Source organism: Pteronotus mesoamericanus, unplaced genomic scaffold (genome assembly GCF_021234165.1).
Source record: "Pteronotus mesoamericanus isolate MK-2021 breed Mesoamerican mustached bat unplaced genomic scaffold, CSHL_Meso_final scaffold_507, whole genome shotgun sequence".
Classification (NCBI taxonomy): Eukaryota; Metazoa; Chordata; class Mammalia; order Chiroptera; family Mormoopidae; genus Pteronotus; species Pteronotus mesoamericanus.
Genome location: NW_026555319.1, coordinates 2,111,651 through 2,138,222, shown reverse-complemented (window position 1 = coordinate 2,138,222; position 26,572 = coordinate 2,111,651). Strand labels below are relative to the sequence as shown.

Genomic DNA, 26,572 nt, shown 5'->3' with positions numbered 1-26,572 from the left:
GGGGTGGGCGGGCAGGGCTGGGCAGAGGGCGGGGCCCGCGCGGGGCTCTGAACCGAGCAGGACGGCGATCCGGCTGCCGTTTCGTAGGGTCCCTTTGGCTGCTGTGCTGGGGAAACCCAGCCGAGGGCAGGGGTGGGAGCAGGGAGCAGCCGGCGTCCCGGTGAGAGCGGGCGGCGCCTTGGACCCGGGGGCGGCCCCTGCAGGGGGTGAGCAGTGGCCGGACTGTGGGTATGTTTTGCAGGTGACCTCAGAGCCTCCTGAGGGCTCGCCGTGGGAGGCGGAGCGGGGAGTCCAGGCTGAGCCCGAGACGTTCGGCCCGGCGGCTGGGCAGCGTTGCAGGAGCCGGGACAGCGGTGGGATGGAGGCGGGGGTACAGCCGAGGGGGCGGGGCTGCAGCGAGGACGAGGAGCCGGGCGACAGCCTTTGACCACCAAGCTGAGCTATGGAGCTGGCCACTGAGATTCGGGGGAAAGGTACGGGCCCAGGCTGCCAGTGTGGGAATGGCCGGGACAAAGGCCTGTTCACAGAATGACGCCCGGGGAGCCCGGCCCGGGAGCGTGTGAGCGTACAGGGTGCCTGGGCCCAGGGACACCCCTGCGTGGGGAGGTCAGGGACACAGGTCAGTGATGGCGAGCAGCCAGCCAGAGGGGCAGGAGGGACATTTCAAGTGTGTCAAGAGTCCTAGAAGCTTCAGAAGAGGAAGGAACCTCACCCAGAATGCCAGGAAGCGAACAAGGGTCAGACCACTCCTGTTCCTTCCCCCCCCCAACCCCCTCAGGAGGAGCCATCGGTGAACAGGAAGACACCGTGGGTGAGGGAGAAGGGAATGAGAGGGGGAAGATGGCACGGCTTGGGCCCCAGGGTGCCAGGCCCGGGTTCGGGGACTCTGGGCGCACCGCCCGCTGCACACAGACCGTGACCTCAGCACCCAACCCTTTAAGGCTCCAAAGCCCAAATGAACTTTTCCATGCTATGTTGTTTCTCTTTGTGTTTCCGCTCCTGAGGGCCGCTCTGGCAGCCAGCGGAGGTCAAGGTCGCCTTTGACGAAGGAGGAGGGAGATGGGCCACATAAAAGCACTTGTCCTTTTGTTTTTGGTTTGTTTTTTGGCCAAGCCACACAGTTGAATTCTCTGCACAACACATGCGTTTGGGGCTCAAGCAGCCAGACCTTCACAGGGCGGAAGGCTGAGGGCGGGCTCACCTTCCCGGGACCCTCCGGTTCGAAGACTATGAACAAGAAAAGCCTGTCTGTGCCAGCCCCCTGGCAGACGCCAACCTTGAGGGTTGACCTATCCCCCCGGGGCCCCTCTTCCACTGACCGAGGACACGGGGACAGCCTCCGGGCATGAATGTCCACCTGCAGGACCCACAGACGCAGGCGTGCCTGAGGGGAACCCCCACCGAGCCGGCCCACAGCCGCAGCCGCCTGGCTGGTCCGCCGGACGCCGAGGCCCACGCGGGGCGACTCCAGGCAGCTGGGCTGGGCCCGGTTCGGGGCAGCCCCACCGGCTGCCAGCAGAGGCGACTTCTGCGGGGACCTCGCCTGGACTGGGAGCGCCGGTCCCGGGACAGCCAGGGCACAGTGGGACACACCCCCTCCACAGACACATGCCAACACATGTGCCTATGTGTGCCCATGCGTGTGATCCAGCACACCAACACAGGGCCCATATTAACATGTGTGTGTCCACATATGTAAACATGGCCACGTGTGCAGGCACATGAGTGCGCATGTGTCCGTGCCTGCAAACATGCACGGGTGCGCGCGCGCCCTGTTGCCGCATGTGGACACACACCAACCCGTGTACATACATGTCCATGCACACACACCAACGGAGGTGTGTTGTGTGCCGGCATACGGGGCACATGTCGACACATGTGCACGTGCTTCAGCAGGCCATCACACCTAGACATGCATGTACATGTGCCCACAGGTCATGGGTCACCAGTCATGCATGCACAATCACCATGTACACACATCAACACACATGGGTGCATGCACACTCATGAAACCAGAGAAAAGCAAATCCACCAGGAGCAAAGTAGGGAACAAAAATAAACCAGACTCGAGGACACTAAAAATAGGCAGTGTGTTCAGCTGTCTCCCTGGGGCCGGTGGAGTGGTCCTCACGCGCCCTGGAGGGACAGGTGGGAAAGAGGAAGGAAAACCCAGCCAAGTGAGAAGCAGACCCGGGCCTCCCCGCCCCCGAGAAGGGGGTGCCCCACCCACGGCGCGAACCAGCGCCACAGCTCTGCCCGGAGCGACCTGCTGTTCCGGGGCCCAGGCGCGCAGAGCTGACAGATGGCGGCCCGGCCCGGGGTGGGGTGGCCGGGACCACAGGCCGGGGTCGAGCTGCCCTCCCCAGCTCCCCGGGCGCCTGTGACTCTAGAACACAGCCCGGGAGGGAGACGTGGCAGGAGGAGGCTCTCAGGAGAAGGCCCGGCCTGAGCCCCCCTGCCTGCCGGCCACGCGGGTAGAGGACAAGGGGAGGCGGGCCCAGGCAGAGCACATGGGGGCCCTGCCCTGCCCCAACAGCCAGTCGGTCCGCTCAGAAACACAGAGGAGGGAGCGCAGGGTCTGCCCAGGTCCCGGCTGGCCCCTTCGGCTGCACTGCCTGCGGCAAGTGACTTTTGCTTCCCTTTCCCTCAGTAAAATGCAGACAACAAACAGCAGCTGTTCATATGCTAAGCAGGAGTGAACACAGGGAAAAGACTCAACGCCTGACTTAATCAGCACCCATTACTGTTATCTACCATCAGCCCTCACCCGTAACTGATGGGCAGAGAGCTGCCAAAGGGCACAGGCGGCAGAGGCGGGCGCGGCTGGGCGGGGACGGAGGTGGCGAAAATAGAACCCAAGCTGGGCTGGGAGCGGGGTGAAGGTAAGGAAACAACCTGACCCCACGGTCCCGACTCTGTTCGCTCTGCCACCCTACGGTGAGCCCCCGCCTGGCCCTCAGGGACCGCACAGCGATGGCGACAGCACAGCCTCTGTCCCAGCTGGCTCCCGGCCCACAGGGGAGAGAGCGAGCCCACAAATCAACATATAATGGGGGTGATTTTAGGGAAATAAGGGGCAAGCTATACAGATACCTGGGGATGAGCCTCCCGGGCAGAGGGGCAAGCAAGCCAGAGACTCCGAGGCAGGGCCAGGCTTGATGGGCTCAAGGACCATCCAGGAGAGGGGCATAGAGGGTGAGCAGGTGGGCCGATGGGGCCCCAGGTTGTGGGGGCCTTCGGGCCACTGAAAGGACTTCAGTGTTCACTCGGAGGGAGGTGGGGAACGTGAACAAAGGGCGCGTAATCTGATGGGTGTCGTAAGGAGATCCCCCGGCTGTGCCTGGAGACCAGAGACTGCTGCACGCGTGTCAGCAGCAGGAGGGGAGGGGCTGGAGCCGCGGGGAAGGGGCTGGAGTCTGTTTGTCCTGAATGTGAAGCCAAAAGAATTTGCTGGTGGACCAGGTACAAGGGTATTGGAAGAAGGTGTTCAGTCCGATCAACCCAAGGCATTCGCCTCTGTATGTGGAGGAGCAAACGGAGGTGTCACTCACTGAGACGGGGAAACAGGCAGGGGAAGCCCTTAGCAACTGGCCAAAGTGTGGACAAAGTGCCCACACCTAATTCCGACCAGAACTCCCCGTTAAAGACGGCGGGGGGCGGGGGGACACAGCTGCCCTCCCGGGCACGAGAAGGGGCACAAGGCCCGTGACCGCACACAGGGGCCCGGCGGCAGGGCCCCCTCCCCTGGGGCCCAGAGACACGCAGCAACTCAAACCCGTACCCCCAGGGACCCGGACTGTGCTTTCCGCATCCGCTCAAATAGAGGCGCAGGCTCAGCTCTAGGTGTGGAGACAAAAGCCTCGTCCTCCCTGGGTCTGCCCCCGGTGTCTGTCGCACCCAGGCTTGCGCACACAGGCCTGCACACACCCGCAAGGTCACCTGTGGCAAGTGGCTATCTTAAGCTCCTTCCCAAAGGTCAATGATGAGAAGACATTTGCCACAGAATTTTCCCAGGGCTGAAGGAAACGGTGCTCACAGAGCCTGTGAGCACTGCCTGACACACAGCAGCACCGGGTTATGTCTTGGGCTGTTCGGTGTGGACACCCCTCATCCAGTCCTCGCAGGGGCGAGGGGCGGGGGGGGTGAGTCTCACTTCCTCCCGCAGCTCCTCCTGGAGACCTGGGGACACAAGGCCGCGCTGCTGCCTCCTATATTTGGGGCTTGTCGATGAGGTCCTTTTCGGGGGAGAGCTATGAATTCACTTCTCATTTTTAATTAAACGCATAACACATGAAAACACTCTCTTTGTTTAAGAGAAAAAAGCAGGAGCGTTACAGGTGCAGCACAAGTTTACCTGGGCCACATCGCCGGCCCCTTCCCTCCCCTCCTCCAGAGGGACCACTCTTGTCGGTCTGGTGCGCACCCTTCCACACTCTTCTCTGAGCTGTATGTAACAGGTACCAATGTTAACCCATTGAAAATACAAAATACTGTTGTGTGGAGTTATTTAAAAGAAAACGTAAACATAAATAGTACCAGAGCTTTTCTCAATTAGGCAGGTGTTTCTGAGGCCCATTCGTGCTAAGATGTATAGATCTCGTTCCTCCGTTCTGCTTTTTGCTGAGAAACCCATCAAATGAAGAGCTCCTGCTTTGCTTCCTCTGATCCCGATCTGGTGATCAGGGTTCCTGTCTAACACCGCCACAGCTGTGTCAACGCCGGCAAGCTCCTGACCTTTGCTCTGCCTCAGTTTCCTCATCTGCAGGAAGGAATAATACCACCACCTCCACCTGTTTCACAAGGCTGCGGTCGGATTCAAATGAGAAACTAGGTGCATCCAGGACATTTCAACACACTCATACTTGCCTTTGTACTTCATTTAACAGGTAGTTTGCCAGGAGGCAAACGAGATTCGTCCCTGTCTAACAAGTGAAGTAAGCAGCCCGAGGTCCCCCACCGGAAACACAGCCCAGAGGGGTCGGCCACGCTGGGCTCTGGAAACCGACCGGGGTGGCAAAGCCATACAGCCCTACTCAACCCCATGCGCCACCTCGCAAATGTACATCAAACCCTTCAGAGCAACCAAAATTCACGTGACTATAAGAAGTGGGTACTCTCCAGCGTCGTGGGGAAGAGGCTACTTTCACACTGCTGGTGGAAGTAAAAATCCAAACTGTACTGGTTGTTTGTGACAAAGAAAATGATCAGGCAATAGACAAACAGTTAAATAATCAAGTGTTTGCCCATTCAAACGAATACCAAGAAGCAGTGAAAAAAAAAAAAAAACTGTGATAGATTTTTACATTTTGACATAGAAAAAAGCTTCAAGATGTCTCAGTGAATGAAAAACCAAGCTGCAGGATATTTGTACACAGTATAGTTCAACTGATGTAAAACTGGGCATATTAATGTGTATAAATAAGCGCTCATGATGTTACACATGGGTAAAGGTCTAGAAAGAGACATGCCCACAACGGAGGTACTACCTGAGGAGGGGAACAAAACAGGGGAAACTTTCTCTCTTTTTTTCCTCCACTTGACATTTTTTTTAAAGTAGCCAGAAAACATCAAAACATAAAAATCAAAGCACAGGCCTCCCATTCAAGTTGCACATGGGCGTGTGTAGCCAGAGAAAACACCGGCGGGCGGCCCCTCCCTCTCTGAGCGGCCCACCCGCTCGGCGCCCACAACACTGGTATCCTTCCTCCCTGGACACGGGGGCTGTCCAAGAAGTGGCTCCGAGGGGCTGGGCCTGCCTTCCTGCCTTCACGCCACTGGGCCCCAAACCAATCGCCTTGGAGACAGTCACGCAGGATGCAGGATGGCTCTCCCTCAACTTCAAGGCCAGAAACCCAACCTTCGGGACAGCTGAGGACGATGGCATTGTCCTCTTTAGAAGCCCAGAGTGGGAGTGGGGAATTGGGCGGTATGTGCGTACACACACGTAGACGCACATGTGCACACACCCAGGGAGCTGACATCCGTAACCTGCTCCCCAGCCGTGGAATAAAAGCCTGAAATGAGGCCAGGAAGGATCGAGCTGACAAGTGTCTTCACGGGCCGTCACTCCCACCCACCCCTCAGCCCCACAGCCAGAGGCTCGCCATCCGCACCGCCGCCGCCTGAGTGCGCGCGGGTCGGAAACAGTGGACTCGGCGGGCATCCCCCGAGATGAAGCTCTGGCAGCTGCTTTGAAAAGGGTAACAGACACACAGACAGACAGACGCCTCCTTGGCCACCGTAGGAGAGAAAGGACAACTCTGTGCTCTGAGGTCTCACCACACTAGTTTTCCCCGTCGCCATTCCCAGAGTGGAAAAAACAAAAAACAAAAACGAAGAGGAACTCAGTGCTCAGGTTCATCAGAGGGCTCCCCATGCAGTCAGACCACAGGACGTAAGCGGACAAGGTCTGAAAACCAAATAAGTAAATGAGTAAAGACACTACAGCTGAAACAGCTTGCTCAGACAGCCCTGCCCCTGAGACCTTGAGGAAAGCCTGCCTTTGCCCCATCTTTGAAGCCGGCTGGGTCCCAAGAAGGGGCAGGCAGGGCTCGGCTGAGGGAGGCCTCGCTCCCTCCCTCCCTCGCTCATTCATTCATCTCCCAGTCCCGCTGCGTGGGGTGCGGGGTGCAGACAGGGCAGGCGGGCTAGTCTCCCTTCTCCAGAAACTCACCCAAAGTGGCAGGCTAAGGGGAAAAGAGAAGTCGGCCAGCAAGCGACAGTATCCACTCTGTTGCAGCTCCGTGTCCGGCTGGGCCCTGAGCAAAGGTGAGCCTCGGTGTCCCCTCCCGCCCTGCAGGCGCTGGCACTGCCTTCAGAGTTCTGAACGGACTGCAGCGCAAAAGCGGCTGCGGTCCCCAGTCCTGCGCGGCTTCAGGCTCATTCAGACTGGTCGTGGCCCAGACCCCGGGGCGGAATCTAACAGTCTGAAGGCCACCAGCCGCCTTCCTTTGTCCCCCTGGCTAAAATCAGGACGGTATTGTGCAAGTAAGGTTCTGATCAGAGGCGAGCCCTCCGGCTGTAGGCTCTCCAAGGACCCTACTTACTGAACCTTGGGCTTGTGCCGGCCTCTGCGTGAATCTGGGGAGAAAAGCGGCTTATCCTTTCCAGCCTGCGTCAGGAAGGCAGCGTGGGGGGACAGCGCAGCCCCGCCAAGCACCTGCTGGGCCTGGGCACCCATGGGAGTTTCTCAGAAGCACATGAATGCTGGGCTTCTGCCCTCGTGGGCTCACAGGAAACAGGCAAAGGGCAAGCCCTAGTTTTAGCACGTCCAGCCGCAGGCGTGCAAGGGCGCTCCTGGAGTCCTGGGCCGGTACCACAGCGTGGCCACGCTCCAGGGCAGGCCCGGAGGCAGACCCCTGAGGTCAGGGCCCCGACCCCTGAGGGTGAGGTCATGGTCGGGGCGGTCTGTCATTCAGGCCTCCACAACGCTGGCCTCCAGCGAAGCCGCGAGATGCTGCCCTTGGCTGCCAACCTCAGCCTGGTTAGCGCGGGACTGGGGAGGGGGCAGCGGCCCCCTGCTGTGCTCCTGGCGGGGGCGGCGGGGGGGCCCCTGCCCTCCAGCCCGCGGCCAGGCCCTTCGCCTACCCCTTCACTCACCTTGTGGACCTGCTGCTTGATGATGGAAGGCACCGCCACGATCATGACGGCGCCCAGCACAGCGCACAGCAGCCCCGCACAGCCCAGCGCCGCGACCGCCCAGCGCGCTCTGGCGCGTCTGCCCATGTCTGTGCGCCCGGGTGCCCACGCGGCGCGCCCGGGGCTCCGCGCCTGAAGCGGACGGGGCCGGGGGCAGAAGCGACAGAGGCGGCGGCGGCGGCGACTCCGGGGACGCGAGCCGCAGCGCAACGGCGGGCCTCGGACGGCAGCACACGGAGGAACAGTGCGGCAGGTGGCCAGCGGTTTTATGCGCCATGGAGTGCGCTGCTGGACCGCCCCCGGAGACCAGCAACTGGACCCTGCGGGGAGGGAAGGGGGCGGGACATACCGCCGGGGAGGGGCCGGGGGCGGGGTTAGGATGGTCCGAGGGGCGGGGCCGCCACGCCCTCTCTTCCGTTTGCGCGGGTGGTGGAGGAGCCGCGGAGGCCCACGTCCGCGTGCCAGGGCGCCAGCTGGGCCGGGCGCCCTTCTCCCTCGGGTCCCTCCCTGCCGCCTCGCGCCCCCGCTCCCTGTTCCTCCCTCCCCTGCCACCTTCCTCCGCACCATCCAGTCACCCTTCACCTCCTCCTTCCCGCTCCTGCGCCCTGGCCCCTCCTCCCCTCCTACTTCCCCTGCCTGACCGTCGTCATCACGGTTCACTCTTAGTAGGAGTTTCCCAACCTGGGCCCCCTCCGGGGCCTCTGCAACCTCATCACTGCACTGCCCCCAACAGACACACACACACACACACACACACACACACACACACACACACAGTCTATAGCAGCCTCACCCTTCCTGGCACAGGCCAGGACTCCTGCCTCAGAGTCTCGCATGCCCTGGACTTGAAATTCTGCTCCCCCAGATATCTGCCTGGCTCCTTCCTTCAGGACGGCCAGGCCACCTTATCAGCAAGGCCTCCCCCGCTGCCCTGCGTAAAATAAAAGAGCGCCAGCTGTCCCGGCCCACCCCCCTCGGCCTTATCGCCCAGCTCCACGCGGCCTGTTGGGACCATGGCCCCCAGCTAGAATGCTGCGGGCAGAAGCTGGCCCCGTGCCCTGTCCTCGCAGCTAGAACACGGCATGGAAGGGAAGCTGGCCCACGGTGAACAGAACAAACCAACCAGGAGCCTCCTGGGTCCTGGATGCTGGGCTAAGGGCCTTACACACCACGGTTCCACTGGGCAGACAAGAGAACGGGCACAGGGAGGTGACGTCCCCAAATCTACATTTCCGTGTTCTGATGAAGAGGCGAAAGCGAGCAAAGGAGTAATTGCAGATAGTAAGCGCTCCAAGGAGTGAACGCAGGTGGGCGCGGGGCCCCCTGCCGGCCTCCACCGGGCCTGCCTCCACGTGCCTGCGCCCCCATCCGCAGTCCTCTCATTCCCTGGGCGGGGCTACTGGGAGGGCAAGGGACTCCTGGGCCACTTGGGGCTGGGAGGGCTGCGTCCCCAATGCCTGGCGAAGGCAGGCCAGTTGCTGAGAGCTCAGAGCAAGGCCTTCAAAATGCTTATGCGAGCTTGGAAGGAAGCAACTTTCTCCCAGGGTCGGTCCTTAGCCGGCCGGGCCCGGCCCAAAGCAGTCAGTGTTTGTGGAGCGCCTGCTACAGGGTGGCCAGTGAGCCTTGCTTGGGACGGTCTTCCCCCTCGGACACCCGGCCTTGCCCAGGGTGCCAGGAACGGGGCCCACCCTGACCTTGATCAGGGCGGCTAGGCAAGCGTGGCGCCGGCCGGGAACCGATGCCAAGAAGTCCAGGGGTTCCCACCCCAGGGACCGATAAGGGCTCCTCTCTGAGGGCTGTTCTGAGGTTTCCGGGGGATGGGACACCGCGGCAGCGCCAGTCCGAAGCACCGAGGCCCCACGCGCTGAAGACTTGAAGCCATCAATGAGCTCACTAATCCATTAATTAATCAAGTAACTCATTGATTAATTTACTCCATTGGATTCCTTAAGGCCCTCAAGAGTTATCAGCTACAGGGACTGCTTCCTTTATTTATTGCTTTTTTTTTTTTTTAACTTTCATAGTTCTTGGGCGTTAACTAAAATCTGGACGCCGCCCTGGCACCGACGCCCCCTGCGTCCTGAGCGCTCCTCCGTCAGCAAGGACTAGCTCGCCTTGACCGGCTCGCCCAATCTAACTTTTATTTATTGCTAAGTCTTCAAGGTCCAAATGTGCGTGGTGCTTACCCAAGACAGCCCCAAGGCCGCGGCAGGAGTGCCCTCATATCACGCCACACTGTCACCTGACAAGAGAGAGGGGCCGAGAAGAAAGGATGTGAGACACACATGACCACCCGTGACCTCCCGGAGAGGAGGCAGTCCCGATGGGGGGCGGGGCAGCCTCGGGAGGGGGAGGCTTCGTCATGTTTCTCAGAGAGAGGCCTTGCCGCCAGGAGGAAGGACGAGGGTGCAGAAGAGAAAGGGAGATCCGTGATAGCGAGGTACTCTGGCCACCGATGTCAGAGGGATCCTGCGGCAGCCAAGTGGAGGGCGCCCTTCCCCGGCTCAAAGCCCCGCCAGGGCCAGAGACGCGCGGCGAGTGCTGGCCAAGGGTGGCAGGGTCGGGACCCTCCCCGCTGCCGGCGGGATGCCAAGTGTGGGAAACAGTCCAGGAAAGAGCCCCTCCAGAGGCAAGGCCCAGAGCTCCCAGCAGGCGCGGCAGGTCCGACCAAGGTCGGTAAAAGAGACGCAAAAACTATGTCCACACAAAAACGGGCCCGTGAGTGCTCGTGGCAGCACTGTTCACAGCAGCCGAAAGGTAGAAACGGCCCAAATGTGCACCCGTGGATGAGAAGGTAGGTGGAACAGGGAGCAACACACGATGGGATGCTACGCAGCCGCGAAAGGGGCGAAGGGCCGACGCGGAGGGACCCGGGAGACGCGCTGCTGAGGGAGGGGGCGCCCTGCGCAAAAGGCCCCTCCCAGGATGCGTGTGGGACAGGCCCGTGCGGCGGGGCGGGGGTGGCGGACCAGGAGTGACTCCTAGGGGCACAAGGCATCTTTGGGGGGTGCTAAAAATGTTCTAAAACTGACTGTGGTGGTGGGTACCCAACTCTGTGAATAGACTAAGATCCGCCAAATTGTATGCTTTAACTGAGTGAGTTGTATGTCCATGAATTCTTTGTCGATAAGGATACTATTTACAAAACAAACAAACAAACCCCAAACAAAACCAGTGCTTTCCTTTGGCTCCTTCCTTAGACTAAAAACCAAAGCCCTCACCACAGCCCACACGGCCCACCCTCACGTCCTGACCCCCTGTTCCCCGCCCCCCTGCCCCCTCCGGTCCCCCCGACCCCGGGGGTCCCTCAACCTGCAGCCTGGCTCCTGCCGCAGGGCCTTGGCCCTCACTGGTCCCTCTGCTGGACCGCTCTCCTCTCAGACCGTTCACTCCCCTTCCCTTCAAGGCCTCACTCGAACGTCACCTTCTCTTCAAGAACTTCCTTCCTCTGAGCTTTTTCAGTGGCAGCCACACCCCGCACTCCTCTCTGCTTCCCTGCCCGGCTTTATTCTTCTCCTTAGCGCTAACCACCACCCCACCGGCTGCATCGTGCGCGCGGGGGGGGGGGGGGTGTTTCATTGGTCCCTTCCCCTCTAGAATGAAAAAACCTCGCGAGACCAGAAAGCTGCCTCTTCTGTCCATTGCTGGTCCCAGAACGGCGCCTGGCACACGGGTGGTCCTGAGCAACAGGTATTGTTGCGCAGTAGCTACCAGAACCCAGTGGCCAAGAACCTGCATGAGCAGCCAGGCTGCGGGGCTGGGCAGCCTTGTGTAAGCTGCTTAGTCACCCTGTGCCCGAGCCCCCTAACCTACGCAACAGGGATGAACTCAACCAGGCACCTCCTGGGGGCGTCACGAGGATTAAATGAGTTAATCCTGGTCACACACCTAGTGACGGTGCCGAGTGAGATGGGAGAAGTCCCGGGCGCCTCACCCCATCCCAGGCGGGAAGAGCTGCTATCGGCCCTGCAGGCAACAAACAGGCGCCTTGCATGGAAGTGACATGTCTTCATTCAAGAGAGCCATAGCCGGCCAGTGGCAGAGAGGGCACTTAGACCAAAGTCGCTTGGCTCTGGGGCCTGACATAAATCACTGCTCTCTTTGCTGTGGAAAAGGAACACAAGGAGAGGGGGGGAAAGGGGAAGTGAGTAGAAGGAGAGAGGACAGACAGAAAGGCCAGGGGTGAAGGCAAAGACAATGAGGAAGAGGAAATGCCGCCTGTGACCGCATCTGCCACCGAGGTGCCAGCTCGGGCGAGGGCAGACCTGGAGACCACGTTCGCTTGTTTGATTCATGCAGACGATGCTTTGAGCCCCTTGTGTGCCAGGCGCTGAGCTGGGTGCGGGGCCCGGCGGCGGCGAGCTCAGCAAAGCTCCGGGCCTGGCTGACCTTACATTCCGGCAGCCGAGCAAGAGCAACTGCATACAATCACCGACGTGAGTTTTATAACATGTCAGAGCTGCACTGCGCCACCTGGCAGCCACTTGCCAGGCATGCCTGCTGGGTGCCCATCCCAGGTAGCAGGTCTGTGTCCTGTACACGCCCGGTCTCAAAGTTAATGTAAAAGAAAGAGCATAAAATAGCTCAATATTTTGTATGGATTACAGGTTGAAATCGGATCTGCCGGGTGAGATAAAATACCCTACGAAAATTAATTTTGCCTGTTTCTTTTTTATTTTTTAAAACCAGCTACTAAAAGCTTTTTTAATGGCATAGGGGGCTCCCTCTGCATTTCTGCCGCCCAGCGCCGTTCATGGCGGGGCGCACTCCCAGGGGAGAAGAGAAGAGAAGAGAGTGGGTGCCCCTGGCGGGGAGGGGGAGGCCATTGAAGTGGGACGTCTCTGTGAGATGACATCTGCGGAAAGACCCAAAGGAGGGACAGGAAGCAGCCACGCAGAAGTCGGGGCCAAAGCCCTGGCTGGCGTGTCTCAGTGGATTGAGCACTGGCCTGCGAACCAAAGGGTCGCTGGTTCGATTCCCAGTCATGGCACAGGCCTGGGTTGCGGGGCCAAGTCCCCAGCAGGGGGTGCACGAGAGGCAACCCCACGTGGATATTTCTCTCCCTAAGAAGAAATAAATAAAATATTTAAAAAAGAAAGAAAGCAAGGAAGAACTAAAGAAATAAACCTGGGGCAGAGCACCCCCCGGCAGAGGGTGTAGCCCCTGCAAAGACCCTGGGGCAGGCGCCCAGACTGATTTTAATTAAGGTGTAATTCTCTTGTTGATGCAAATGACTTGATGCAAATGACTTATTGAAACTGCAGGTGGGTGAAAATGCTTCCTGCAACGTTGTGACCCTCCAGGGAAGTCTCCAGAGCTGCCTACACCGTCCCCCCTTCTGCGTCTCCAGTCTCCTTCCTTCCTGAAGAGCTGGCAGCTGGACCTCACTTTTGGCCCCGACTCCCAAGACTTGAGACACCGCCTCTGCGATGAGAACCACGCCTCCAGCACAACACCACTCTCGGGACAAAGGTGCGGGTGTGGGGGAGCTGTCGGCCCGGCGCTGTGAGTGAGCAACTCTGCCCCACTTCTGCCGGTCGCCAGACGAGGGAGACTTAATCCGTCCCCGCAGCCCGCAGGGGCTGGAGACAGGTGCCCGGGGCCCAAGGGCGCCTCTGAGCTGCCCCACTGTGCCTCCCCAGAGGGGAGAAGCGCACACCCGTCCGCGCAGCATCTGCCGGCGCAGCGTCCACTCTGGGCCAGGCTGGCTGCGTGCTAGGGACCGGGGGCAGCGTGCGAGCAGGGCGGGCAGCCGCCCTCTTAGTGGGGAGAGGGATTCAGAAACAAAACGAGCAAACGCATAAACAAATAGTTAAGGACTTGAACCCGCACCAAGTGCAGAGGAGTGAGACAAATGAAGTAATGCCCGGGAGCCATGAGGGGGTGGCGGGGTCAGGCCTGCAGAGTGAGAGCCAGGGGAGGGCATTTCTGGCAAAACAGCCAGTCTGTCTGGATGCGCAGTGTGTTCAAGGAGCAGATACGCAGACGGCGCCGTCAAGGTCCAACCCCTTCAAGAGCGCGACCACCCCGCCTGATACCTCCGGCCCCAAAGTGCCGTCAACAGCACTCCCTTTACTCTCAGAGCCTGCACCTCTCTCTCAGGCCACGGCCGAGTTCTGATGTCAGTTGCGTGGCCTTGTAGCTGAACAGGGACCTGGACTGATCAGGGTTTTAAAGTAGCTTTCAGGTCTCTGACTGGTGTGGCTCAGTGGACTGAGCGCCGGCCTGCAAACCAAAGGGTCACAGATTTGATTCCCAGTCAGGGCACATGGGTTGTGGGCCAGGTCCCCAGTAGGGGGCGCACAAGAGGCAATGGCTGTTTCTCTCCCTCTCTTTCTCCCTCCCATCCCCTCTCTCTAAAAAGAAATAAGTAATGTTGTTTAAAAATACAGTAGCTTCCGACAACGGCTCATTTTGCAGGGCCAATAATGGCCTCACAGCTGCACGGGCCAATGTCCAGGTGTGTCCTGGAGGCATACTGCCCGCCGCGGGGAGAAGGCTTCCCTGAGGCCAGCAAATGCGCCACTGGAGTGACAGGGATGGATGAAGCCCGCGGGGCGAAGACAGGGAGGACGGTGGAATCTGACAAGTGGGTACGTGGGGGCTCACGGTACCGCTCTTCTCTCTACTTTCAAAAAAAATAACTGGCTGCCTGATTTTTAGAAAGAGCAAAGGAGAGAGACTAAAACATTGACCTGTCACTCCTCTTATTTATGCGCTCACTGGTGGCTTCTTGTACAGCCCTGACCGGGGCTCGAACACTCAACCTTGATGTATCGGGACGACACTCTCACCAACCGAGCTGCCCTGCCGGGGCCTATTTTCTCTACTTTTGTCTGTCTCCACTATAGACTGAATGTCTGAGCCCCCCCAAATTCCGCACCCCTAGAGTGAGAGTATTTGGGGCCTTCGGAAAGTGATGAGGGCGCGAGGGTGGCGCCCTCCTGAATGAACTCAGCGCCCTTTTCAAGGGACCCCAGGGAGCTCCCTCGCCCCTCCCCATACGAGGCCACAGAACCAGGAACCATCCACCAGCCGGGAAGTGTGCTCTCGCCAGGCATGGGGTCCGCCAGGACCTTGATCCTGGACTTGCAGCCACCAGCACCGTGAGAAATGAACATCTGTTGTTTATAAGCCGCCCACCCTGTGGCGTTCTGTTACAGCATCCTTGATGGGCTAAGACAATTAGTCTCACAATGGCCAATTTTTTTACAGTTTCCTTTTTTGTTGCTGTTGGGAATAAAAATACATCTCCATGGCCGTTGCTTGGGGCCCAAACAACACGTGACTCACGTCCATGTGCACTAAGATGCAGCGGTCTTGAGCGGCCTGGGGCACAGCGAACGGGGCGGGGGGAGGGTAGGGGGAGCTGTGCTTGGGATGCAGAGCCCGCAGCCCTGCAGATGGCTTAGGAGTGAGGGGCAAAGGGGGAGGAAGCCCGGGGTGGGTCCCATCAGGAAGGGCCGACTCATTCAACAAACGCACACATGAAGCCCCTACCCCGTGCCAGGCACAGCGCAGGGCCTGGGGGCCCAGGGGCGGGCCAAGCAGCTGTGGCCCCGGCCCGCTCGGAGCACGCAGTCTTGAAGGAGAGGCTGACAATAAATAATCACAGAGATCTATAATCACATGTTGCACGATTTTTAAAAATGAGTTCTGGAAGAGTGTGAGCGCGGCAGGCACTGTGGAGGACATTCTCGTCTCCCTCTGCTGCCCCACCCTCGTGTGGTCCCCGAGCAGGGGACTCTCGGGAGCCAGGTCGGCAGCCTGGCTGTCCTCCAGCTCCCAGCGGGCTCTGGCCGATGGCAGGTAAGGGCTGAAAAAGGTGACTGGGGAAGCGAGACGCGACTCCCCCAGACGCGTGTTGCCGGCGCTACGCTCCCTCAGATTCAAGGCGGCTGCTGATCCTCCTCTGCCCTCCCTCTGGGGAGAATCTATGTCCCCTCCCCCGGAGTCGGGACTGGCACCGTGACCTGCCTCAGCCAACAGAGCGTGGCCAAAATGACGTTGTGTCACTCAAGGAGGGTCACAAGGACCTGCCAGGCATCCCAGCATCGCAGCACTGCCTAGTGAGCCACGGAAGTGTAAGACTCGCTCCCTGTGTGGGGCTGGTCCTGCAGCCACGGGTGGCTGTCACGGTTTCCAAGGCAGCTCCGTCACCCTGCAGGGTCCCATCCTGTCCCTCGTCACAGCGTCCCGCGTCCCAGCCCAGCGGCGGCCCTGGGCTGAGGATGGCTCCGGCCCTTTGTTCCCCACGCCTTTGCAAATGGCTTCTCTAGGGAACCCTCTTCCAAGGCCCCTGGCCGGAGCGGGCTCCGCGTTCGGCCCAGCCCCCGCGGACATGGCTGCGCAGCCTGGCGGCGAGGGAAACACGCCCGGGAGGGGCAGCGGACCTCCGAGCAGTGTTCTGGGCGGAGCGGACAGCTGGCGCAAAAGCCTCGAGGTGAGGATGCCCAGTACAGGGTCTCCCCTTATCCGTGGGTGCGCTCCTAGGCTCCTGGCAGATGCCTGAAACCATGGGTAGTACTGGCCCCGAGTTAGACGGGGGTTTTCCCACACACACAGACCTCGGATAAAGTTGTTTATAAATTAGGCACAGTAAGAGGTTAACAACCACGCATCATAAAAGAGAACAGTGATAACAATATGCTGTGATAAAAGTTAGTGAAGCGGGCCTCTCTCTCCTTGCACTGGACTCACCTTTCTCTTAAAGGAAGCGCAGTCCGGCTTCCCCTCTGCGGGCCCGAGTGGCCAGCACCCCCGCCGCCGCGCTGAGGGCCGCTGTGGGGCAGCGCAGGGTGGCTGGGACACGGCGCTGCGATGCCGCGGCGGCCCCTCTGAGAGCTGGCGTGGCTCTGCGGGCCCCGCGGCGGGACGTCCTCAGAGTGGAGCTGCTGGGCAAAGCAGGGGGCGGGGGAGCCCATCCTGGGTGGGCCGAGGGGATCCTGCGAGATTCCATCCTGCTGCTCAGACTGGCCTGCGACTTCAAATGTACGCATGGTTGATTTCTGGAATTTTCCACTCAACATTTTTGGACCAACGTTGACCGCTGGTAACTGAAACCGCAGAAAGTAAAACCACAGAGGAGGGGGCGCGAGGGCAGATAAAACAGCAAGTCGGGAGCCAGACCACCCCGGTTGCGATCTCGGCTCTCCCCCAGGCACAACCCTTAACCTCCCCGCGCCCGCGAGTGCCCTGCCTGTCCACGGGGCTAATAGTACCTGCTGACAGGGCCCTGGTGTAGAGCTAGTGAGCTTATAGCTGTGAAGCCCTAGGATCCGGTGTTTGTTGAGTCAAACAGACAAACTGGGAGACACCCGAGCGGGGGAGGGAAGGCTGGGGAATGAGAGGTATGAGGTCTGGGACGGAAACTCCCCAGCCGAGGGCGCAGAGGAAATGAGAGGCCAGCCCGGATCAGCCCACCCGCTCCCCAAAGCTCTCGTCCTGAGCTCCTGTGCAGGGCTCTCCGGCCGCATCCACCCCTGGCCTGTCACAGCGGGAATGATGACGTTTAAAAAACAGTTACTGTTTGTTGAACGTCGTGGGCCGGCGCCATCCTAGGGGCTGCAGCTGCGAGCCTCAGCGACTCCTCGGGTGGCCCTGGGACCCTGCGAGCACTAGCGTCCTTGCTCCCACTGCAGAGGCGGAAAGACTGAGGCCGCGGAGGAGCGGCCGCCCCCTGGCCGCCGTGAGACCAGGCCCTCGGCAGAGACAGGAGGCCGGGGAGGGGGCGCACGAGGGGCCCCCGAGGGCAGGACGTCACAGGCGAGGCCCTGACGCTGCTAAGCACCAGGGAAACACAAATCCAAACCGCCGCGGGGCGCCGCCTCACACCCGTTAAGATGGCTCCTGGTGCAAAAACGTGACAGGGAGTATCGATGAGGATGCAGAGAACACGCAGCCCTTGTGCGGCGTTGGCGGAACAAGGCGGCGCGGTCGCTGCGGAGAGCAGCAGGGCGGGCGCTCAGAAACCGAACGCGGCGTTGCCGCAGGGTCCCGCAGCCTCACCTCTGGGTGCTCCTCCAAAAGAGCTGAAGGCAGGAGCGCAGACGGAGACCTGCACGCACGCCGTGCGCTCAGCGGCGCCACCCGCAGGGGCCGAACCGTCCCGAGGCGGCGGGTGGGCACGGCAGTTGTGGCGCCCGCACACGAGCACGCTCAGTCACGCCCACGGCCTATTTTAATGAACACCTTTGAAATAGGAAGCAAATGTCTTCTTTGTGTTTGTTTTAAAATTACAGAAGGACTCGAGAAAAGAATGATTCTTCCTGAAAGTAATTATTTAAAGGAGGAGGGTGTTAAAAAAAATGATCGCTTCAGAGGTAAATGTTAGGTAAACCGCTGACAGGGATGTCGTGAGAATGAAAGAACATCAAACGCCCGTGATGCTAGACACCGCGGGCCGCATGCCCTGCCGCGCGGCTTTCCTGCCTCCCTCCAAGCCGCCTGCCGGGAAGCAGTTCTGAGTGTGCTGAGCCAGCCTTGGTGATACCCTTCCCTGCACTATGATTGGCTTAGGGGTGGGCATGTGACCCAGTTCTGGCCAATGAGACATGGGGGTGGTGTGCTGGGGGACTTCTGGTAAAAAGGGATATGAGCCAGGAAGAGCTGCTTCCTGCGCTGCTTCCTTCACGGCTCCTGTGGGACGTTGTCCCACCTGGACGAGCGACCTGGATTGAAGGTGGCCTCCCTGCCCTGCAGAAAACGCCGGAGCGGAGAGGCGGCAGGGGGCTGGGTCCTTGAGGATGTCCTTGTCCACGCTGAGCCTGGGAGCCGCCAAACTGCCCCCATCGCAGGACTTCCCCGTGTGGAAATAAATGACTTCGTTGTTGAGCCCGCGCAGTTGGTGTTTTTCAGTAGTTTCTGCCAAAAGCATCTCAATGAATACAGATATGAAATCCTTGGCGAGTAGCCAGCACTAACAATCAACAGCTGTATTGATTTATTCATTCAGCCAATGTGTACTGGGTGTCTTCTATGTGTCTAGAGAGTTCTGGGCACCGGAGATCATGAGAGCGGTCCCTTGTGTGCGCCAGGGGTTCGAAAGGTCCAGAAGTAAGCGCACAAAATAATTTCAGATCATGTTAAATGCCAGGAAAGAGATAGAATAGGTGGTTTGAGTAAGAGGTGACGTCAGAGCAGAGAAGGGAACGAAGACACGCCAGGCGTGCGAAGACCCTGGGAAGGCGGCCCTGCGGGCGGCCGGCACAGCACGTGCAAAGGCCCTGAGGCGGGCGCGAGCTTTGTGCACTCAAGGCCCTGCACCACGGGCCGCGTGACTGGCACCATCGCGGTGCAGCTCACACAGAAGACCCACAGTCCGAGCGCCTCTTCTCACTTCCTCTTTCTGTATTCCTCTTTTTTTTTCTTTTTTCCTCCTTCCTTAAGCCTTTTGTTCCCAAAATGTATGAGCTCTGGTTTGCTGAAATCTGGGCTGTTTTCGGGCTTCTCTCCCCACCTCAGAAAACCACTTAACCTCTCACCGTGTGTGGGCCTGAGGTACCCTAGCTTTTTAAGAGAAAGCCAAGTTTTTGTGCTTCCGCCTAACTAAAGAGCCCCGTTGGCAGCAAGTCCCCATCTGTTTGGCTGTTTTTCCTGCCACAGGAACATTTTCTGCTGGGTCCGGTGAGCTGCGGCCCCCGTCACCACTGCCGCCTCTGCCCCTGGCCGGGGGCCCCCAGAGGCCTGCGGAGGGGTGCCCACATCTGAGCAAGAACGCAGCCACGGTGCAGCCAAGCGAACGTAGGAACAAAGAATGCCCTCAACAGAAAAGGCCCCTGTCCTCTTTAAAAAACCCTTGCACCTCCAGAACTGTGGCAAAGTTGCCGGTTTCTTCCCTGAGAGTTTCGACATTGTTTCTGGTACCCGGCGAGGTGTGTGCCAAGGGCGGCTGCACCCCAGGTAGAAGCAGGCCCTGAAAACGTCCTTTGGAGAGCAGGGCATGCTAACGGCATTCTGGACACGGGGCCAGCAGCCAAGGTCTCTGATTGGGCGGGGATGGGCGGTGCCGAGGACGGGGATCCCGGTCGGTCGCCGCTCCCAGTATTGTTCTGGTTACTGAGCTTACTGAGCATTCCTTACGGCTAGGAGGCCCGCAAGGCATTGGCCACGGCCTCCTACAGGCCTCGCACCAGCTGGGACAAAGACATCACTCTTACACCTGTTAGCGTATAATGACACCTGAGAAAAACGCTTTCAGGTAAAGGAATCTGCTTCGGCGAGGCCACGTTACCGAAGTCACAGCGTAGACCTTTCTCAGAGCGCCGCGCCCCCGCTGCTTCTTGCCAAAGCCCTCCGCTGGCCTCCCAGGCCGGGCTTGAGACTCAGGCTCTCTGGGCCCCACAGGGCCCTGCCCTCGCGCGCCCTCGGGCCGAGGCACTTCCCACGCGCGCACCCGCATCGCCGCTGTAAAGGCCCTTCCAGGCCGGCATGGGAAGGCAGGCCTCCCGGGCCAGCCGTCTGGGGCAGCGCCGTCCTGTGTCATTTCCCCACGCCCTGACATCGTCCAGTCTGGTTGTCCAGTGGTGTGACAGCATCGGGAGGGAAAGGACCTTACTCGTCCTCCCTCCCCGCCGGGCACAGCACGGGCAGGGGCACCGTGGCTTGTGGGACGGAGGGAGGGAGGGGGGACGCGACCCCATCGGGGGAGGCAGGGAAGGCTTTGCAAAGAAGTGGTGTCTTAATTAGCATTGGATGGACAAGGAGGAACTAGGCTGTTGACCCCAAACTTGTCCAGATGAGAGTCCCGAGGGCGGGGCAACACGCCAGCCGCGTGCCCCATCCTCGGAGGTTCTCGGGGCCTGGGGTTGGGAACAGGGGTCCTCGACGTCCCTTTGTGATCCTCACCCAGGGCTGAAGGCCTTTCATTTCAGGCTGGGCTTCTTCCCTCCCAGTGGCGGCAGCTGGTCCCTGGGGCCACGGAGGAACGCAGACCCTCCCTCCTTCCCGGCTGCTGTGTCAGAGGCTGGGGGGCCCTCCAGCTCCTCCTCCCTGAGACAGGCCCCAGGCTGTTTCCCACGGCCAGCGAGAGCTGGCACGCTGAAGCTGACTTTGGCTCTAAGGTGTCACTAGAACTGGTGTTGGTACAATCGGCGGCAATGCATGGGGGCACGAGGGTGCGTGGGGGTGCGTGCGGAGACAGGCTTCCTCTGCATGCTCCTCTCTCCAGCCCTGCCCCCCGGCACAGGGAGAAAGGTTGCCAGGTGGGAAGGAGTTTATTTCAGTGTGTACCGGTCCCACACTGTGTGTGCAGGTACTTGGCTCAGGTTCCTGCAACCCAATCCGAGGCACTCACTCAGAGGAACCAGGTGCCAGTGTCCCTTTGTGTGGGTGTGGTTTACGTAACAGCAGGGCCCCTGAGCCCTCGCTCTCCAGTCACTCATTTCACTCCTCCCTTCCGCAGCCCCTCGCGAGGGGCTCCCTTGTTCTGATGTTCGTTGACTCCTTTCAGGGCTCCCCATCCCATCTGTAGTGGGCAGGATGGTGTTTCCTAAAAAGCTATGGTCGCATCCGGAGCCCCAGCACCTGTGAATGTGACCTGAGTTGGAAGTAGGGCCCTTGCAGATGCGATGGAAGGAGGGTGAGGTCGCACCGGAGCAGGCTGCGCCCTAGAGCCAGTAGGACTGGCGTCCTAAGAGGAGGGGACGCACAGAGACACGCAGAGGGAAGGAGGCCAGGTGAAGACGGGGCAGAGGCCGCAGGACGCAGCTCCGAGCCGCGGCCACCGGAGCCGCCGGGAGCTCCGAGACGCTTCCGAGGAAGCCGGGCCCTGCGGCCCCTTGCTTTCCCACCGCCGGCCCCCGGGACTGCGGGAAATCACGGCCCGTCTGCGGCCGCCCGGTTGGCGGCGCTCCGTCGCAGCAGCCCCGGGAAGGGAGCCCCGCGTCCGCCGCCGCCCCGCCCCAGACCGGCGGCCCCCCGACTCACCTGGGAGGTCTCCCCGAACTGCGGCGCTGGGCCCCACCCCCAGAGCGCCCGCGTCAGCGGGTCTGCCCGGGCTTGTGGTTCCACGCTTCCAGCCGGCCCGTGAGACCCCGGCGCTGCCGGTGCGGGGACCACGCTGTGGGGACCACTGAACATCGAGCCGGAGGACAGTCCCAGCCCCCCCACCGGCCTGTCGCAGCCACTTCCCGCTCCCCCTCCCCCAGGCCCTGGCAACCCCTTCCCGTCTCTGCACATTCGCCTATTCTGGATATTTCATACAGATGGAACCCAATTAACTCCTAAAGAGAAGCGGCCCCCGTGTGGGCCCCCCATGAGACCGCGCGCTTGCACAGCCACAGAGGGAGGCTCTCTCAGTCCTGCGCTCCCGGCGCCAACGGAAAAACCAGGCCTCCTGGTGAAGTTCCCACACTTAGCTCACCCACTTTGGCGCAGCCTGATTCCTGGCTGCTTCTAGCTTCGTGTTATGCAGGGGAACAAAGCTCTCCACTGGGAAGCCACTTTGGATTGGGTTTTGACTTACTTGCCACCAAGAGCACTCGGACTGACTTCACCCTGACACACACACGCCCCTGTGGCCGCTACACCTCCAGCCAAGAGCCTTCGCATATGCTGTTCCCTCTGCCTGGAAAGGCTCTCCTGCTGATTCCTTCGCCTTGTGACGAGTTCCCACTCGCCCACTCACCACCGAGTCTCCGTTGAGAAGTCCTGTTCCGCGGCTTGCGGGAGGCCCCTCCTCCACCATGCAGGGTGGGCCCCCTCGATACCCACAAATGAACGCTCGTTGGAGAGAAGAGAGGGCTCTGCTGGGGAGGGGGAGGGGATGGTGCCCGGCCGCCCCCCAGGTCAGCTCATTCTATGCAGGGGAAGCCCCAGCTGTGTGCCTGCGGGGCCAGAAGGATGCTTTCCCAAGACACTGTCCGAGAAGTGGGGCGCCTGCGGCACTCGCCACAACGACACAGGCAAGGGCCTTTTCCTGGCCCTCTGCAGCCGGATTGGGATCAAACTCTTTTTTTTTCTTTTCTTTTTTTTTTTTTTAGAGAAACAACTTTATTGTAACCTAATCACTTTAGAGCAGGCATTTATGTGTTGACCTGATACAAAATAGAAAGCCCCAATTTAAATACAAACCAAGCCAATAAAGCTATTACATATCAGGTGTTCTGAGCCCATTTTTTATAGTTGCATAACTTCCTGACACTGCGTCGTTCCTCAAGATTTTCTAGAATATGAAAAGTTACTCCTACACAAGTGTTTAAAAACAGAAGGAAAAGATTCATCCTTCGACAAAGCAGGATGTGACTAAAGAGATAGCCTTTCATAGAAAGTGCACATAGAAACTTGTGGTTCTCCAAAGCCTCTCTGGGTTTTTACCATATGCGGATGCCTGATGGTTTTTCTGGAGATTTAGTGAAAGCTGCAGTCGCCTATTACAAATAACTCACGGCCACTGAAGCCGTAGCTCCGTCTCTCTCTGTCTAGAAGCATCCTTTTTTTTTTTTTTTTACAGTTAATTTATTGGGGTGGCACTGGTTAATCAAGTTATATAGGTTTCAGGGTCAAACCCTTAATTTTTGCAAACCGGATAGGTGAACACTGCTTATTGCTTTGCACGCCTTTTTATCTTTTTAAAGGTTTTATTTATTTATTTTTGAGAGAGACCTCGGTACACAGGAGAAACACCGACCAACTGCCTGTCGCAGGCCTCCAGCTGGGGACCTGGCCTGCAACCCCGGCCTGTGCCCTGACTGGGTGCGGAACCGGCGACCCTTCAGTCCACAGGCCGGCGCTCAGTCCACGGAGCCACACCAGCCAGGGCTGTACATTTTTTCATTATCAGTGAGGCTGAACATTTTTTCATACATTTATGCGCCAATTGCTTTTCTTCTGTGAACTTCTCATTGACCTCCTGTGACCATTTCTTCTACTGCCTGGTTTGTGTGTGCTCTTCGCATAGGAAGGACATCCATTCTTTGCCTGGCATAGAAGTTGCAAATATATGTATTTTCCAATTGGGTTTTGCTTTTGATATTTTGCAAAAAGTGAGCTCTGATTTTTCTTCTGGTCAGATTTACTTTTTCTTCGTGACTTTAGTATTGTGTCATATTCAGAAAAGCCTCCCAGATGAAGAATTTTTTTAACCTCCATTCTCTCCCAGTATTTTCTCGGTGTTTTTTTATTTTTCAGTTTCTGCTCTACTTGGAATCAAGTTGTTTTCAGCTATGGAATAAGAAAGAAATCCAGTTCTCCTGACCCAACGTGTTCCCAACTCCTTCCCCACTGCGTGAAGTGACCGTCTTTCACATCCCAGCCTCTCCCTGTACTTTGGTCTCTTTCCGGACTTTTCTCCTCTGCCCATTCCTTCTCTAGGGCCCCCTGTATCTTACACGCCACCTTTATAATTCATTATAATATTTGGAAAAACTAGTCTTCCCTTACTTTTTCTTTTGTTTTAAATCCTCACCTGAAGACATTTGTTTTCATTGCTTTTAGAGAGAGAAGGGAGCGAGGAAGGGAGAGAGAGAAGCGCCAATGTGGGAGAAACATCGACCAGCCGCCTCCCGTACACACCCAGGCGGGGGGCCGGCCCGCAGCCCTTCTGTTACAGGGCAGCGCTCTAGCCGTCTGAGCCGCGCTGGCCAGGGGTCCCTCATTGTTCTTTATTTTCAGAATTTTCCTGGAAATGCTCATGTATTTTTTTTAATGTGCTCGTCAGCATTTTCTCAAATTCCCCCAAATTTCCTGTTGGTTATTTCTTTGGGGTTGCATTGATTTCTGGTTAACTTTTAGGGAACTCCGGCATCTTGCTAAAACTGATACATCCTCTCTAAGAACAAAGATGGTCTTGTCGTTCATCCAAGGCTCCTTTATTTTTTAAATATTTTTTCTAAGTTTATTTATTTTTTTTAGACAGAGGGGAAGGGAGAGAGAAAGAGAGGGAGACAAACAGCTATGTGTGGCTGTTTCTCACGCAACCCATACTGGAGACCTGGCTCACAACCCAGGAATGTGCCCTGACTGGGAATTGAACCAGCAACCCTGTGGTTCACAGGCCGGCACTCAATCCGCTGAGCCACACCAGCCAGGGCTGAGGCTCCTTTTACATTTAATGGAGTTTCAACACTCTTACATTGCCATTCTCCACATTTCCTGGGAAGTTTGCTGTTAAATATTTTATGGTTATGGTTGCTAGTGTAAATTGAGTCTTTTCTTCTGTTATATGTAAAGTTGAATATTTATAGCCAGAGCCAAGCATTGATTGAGGAGGTTTGGGCGGAGACCACAAGAACTCTGTGTTGCTGACCCACGAAATAGCTCACCCCCACGCACGCGGAGGTCTGAGGGCCGTTTCATCCGACCACTTCTGCCTCTGTCGGGCAGACACTGGGATGCGGCGGCGAACGAGGGGCCACAATTTTTTTTGTCTCGCAGAATTCCTAAGTCAGTTAAAAACTAAAAAAAACAAAACACTGTTTGAGGGCGTAGGTGGGATAAATGGTTTTGTAGACCTGAGAACTACATAATATTATCAACCAATGTCATTCCAATAAACTCAATAAAAAAAAGAAAAAGAGAACACTGTACAAACACATACAAGTTAAAGTTATATAAAAAGGAGACAGCCCCGTGTGTGAGGGTTTAAGCTAAGCAGTTACAACCCCAAAATGCAGTGGCTCTAACAAATTATAAATATATTTCTCTTACATTTTAAGGGAAATTAGGTCTTTAGAATTTTTCCTGGACCTAACAGTCCATAGGTAGCTGGTGGCCCAGGACAGGTAGGGGATTTTGCTCCGCGTGGTCATCCAGGGACCCAGCCTCCCGCTCTCTTGACACTATGTCACCCCCACCCTCCCCCCCACCCACCCAGGGTCAGGTCTGGCTCCCCAGCCCCGCGTCCACGTTCCAGCCCCGAGGAGGCAGGACAGGGAGGGGGTGGACGCCAGCTTCCTTTTGTTAACAGCGTGGCCCAGGCGCAGCCCCTCCCCTGCATCTCTGTGCTGGGGGCCTGGAGGGCCGCCTGGCTTCGCCGGAACCTGGAGACACCATCTCTAGCGGGGTGGCCACATGCCTGCTGGGACTCTGGAGGCTCTCACCTGAAAGCAAAAGGGATTAAATAGTACCCGGGGAACGTTCCAAATCTCCCCACACAACCTCGCCTCACTCGTTCCAGTCCATGGCTGACGGCCTGCGGACGCGGATTTGAGATTGAAGAAGAATCTCAGGATGAGGAAGCAGTTTTATTGTTTTCCTGTTGCCACCTTCCACATTATTTGTAACTTCTGAAAAATAAAGAACAGAAATTAGAGTTTTGCTGGCAGAGGTCTGATGAGAGGAACTGAATTCTTACTTAAGTGAAACAAAACATGAACTCTTTTTTTTAAAGATTTTATTTATTTATTTTTAGATTGAGGGGAAGGGAGGAAAAAAGAGAAGGACAGAAACATCAAGGTGTGGTTGCCTCTCACACGCCCGCCCCCCACACTGAGGACCTGGCCCACAACCCAGGCACGTGCTGTGACTGGGAATCGAACCTGTGACCCTTTAGTTCACAGGCTGGTGTTCAGTCTGTTGAGCCACACCAGCCAGAGCAAAACATGAACTCTTACAGTCCTGCAGAAGAGCAACTCGGGCCCAGCTCAGAGCACATGCTTTCTCCTTTAAGAAATCATCTTTCAAGGCAAGACCAGACTGCCATAAACCTGAGTTGTTGTTTAATGAGTTTTAGTTCTGCAAGATGTGAAAGTTCTGGAGATCTGGCGTACAGCACACGTGTATGCTTAACGCTACTGAACTGCCCGCTTCAAAATGGCGACAAGAGTACATTTGATGTTATGTATTTTTGACCACTTTTTTAAAAAGGCAAAAAACAAAACAGAAATGTGGAACAGAATCCTCTTCCCCTTGAGTGTGGGTGGCTGTCTCCTCCCTCCCCCGACACCCCCCCCCCCACCGGCAAAGCCCCATCTCAGCTGGTTCACTGTCCACCTTC

The 26,572-nt window shown here is 58.1% G+C and overlaps 1 protein-coding gene across 2 annotated transcripts in view; it reads right to left on the bottom strand.

Annotated features, from left to right (window-relative positions):
- Positions 1–7,808, bottom strand: part of SCARB1 (scavenger receptor class B member 1) — a 52,373-nt gene extending 44,565 nt beyond the window's left edge. Inside the window, exon 1 of one of the 2 annotated variants that reach the window (XM_054593977.1) lies at positions 7,600–7,808. In XM_054593977.1, coding sequence (XP_054449952.1) covers positions 7,600–7,725 — 126 coding nt within the window. In that variant the 5' untranslated portion in view covers positions 7,726–7,808. The remainder of the gene's footprint in view (positions 1–7,599) is intronic. The other variant, XM_054593976.1, reaches the window with a different exon arrangement.
- Between the last annotated feature and the right edge of the window lie 18,764 nt (positions 7,809–26,572).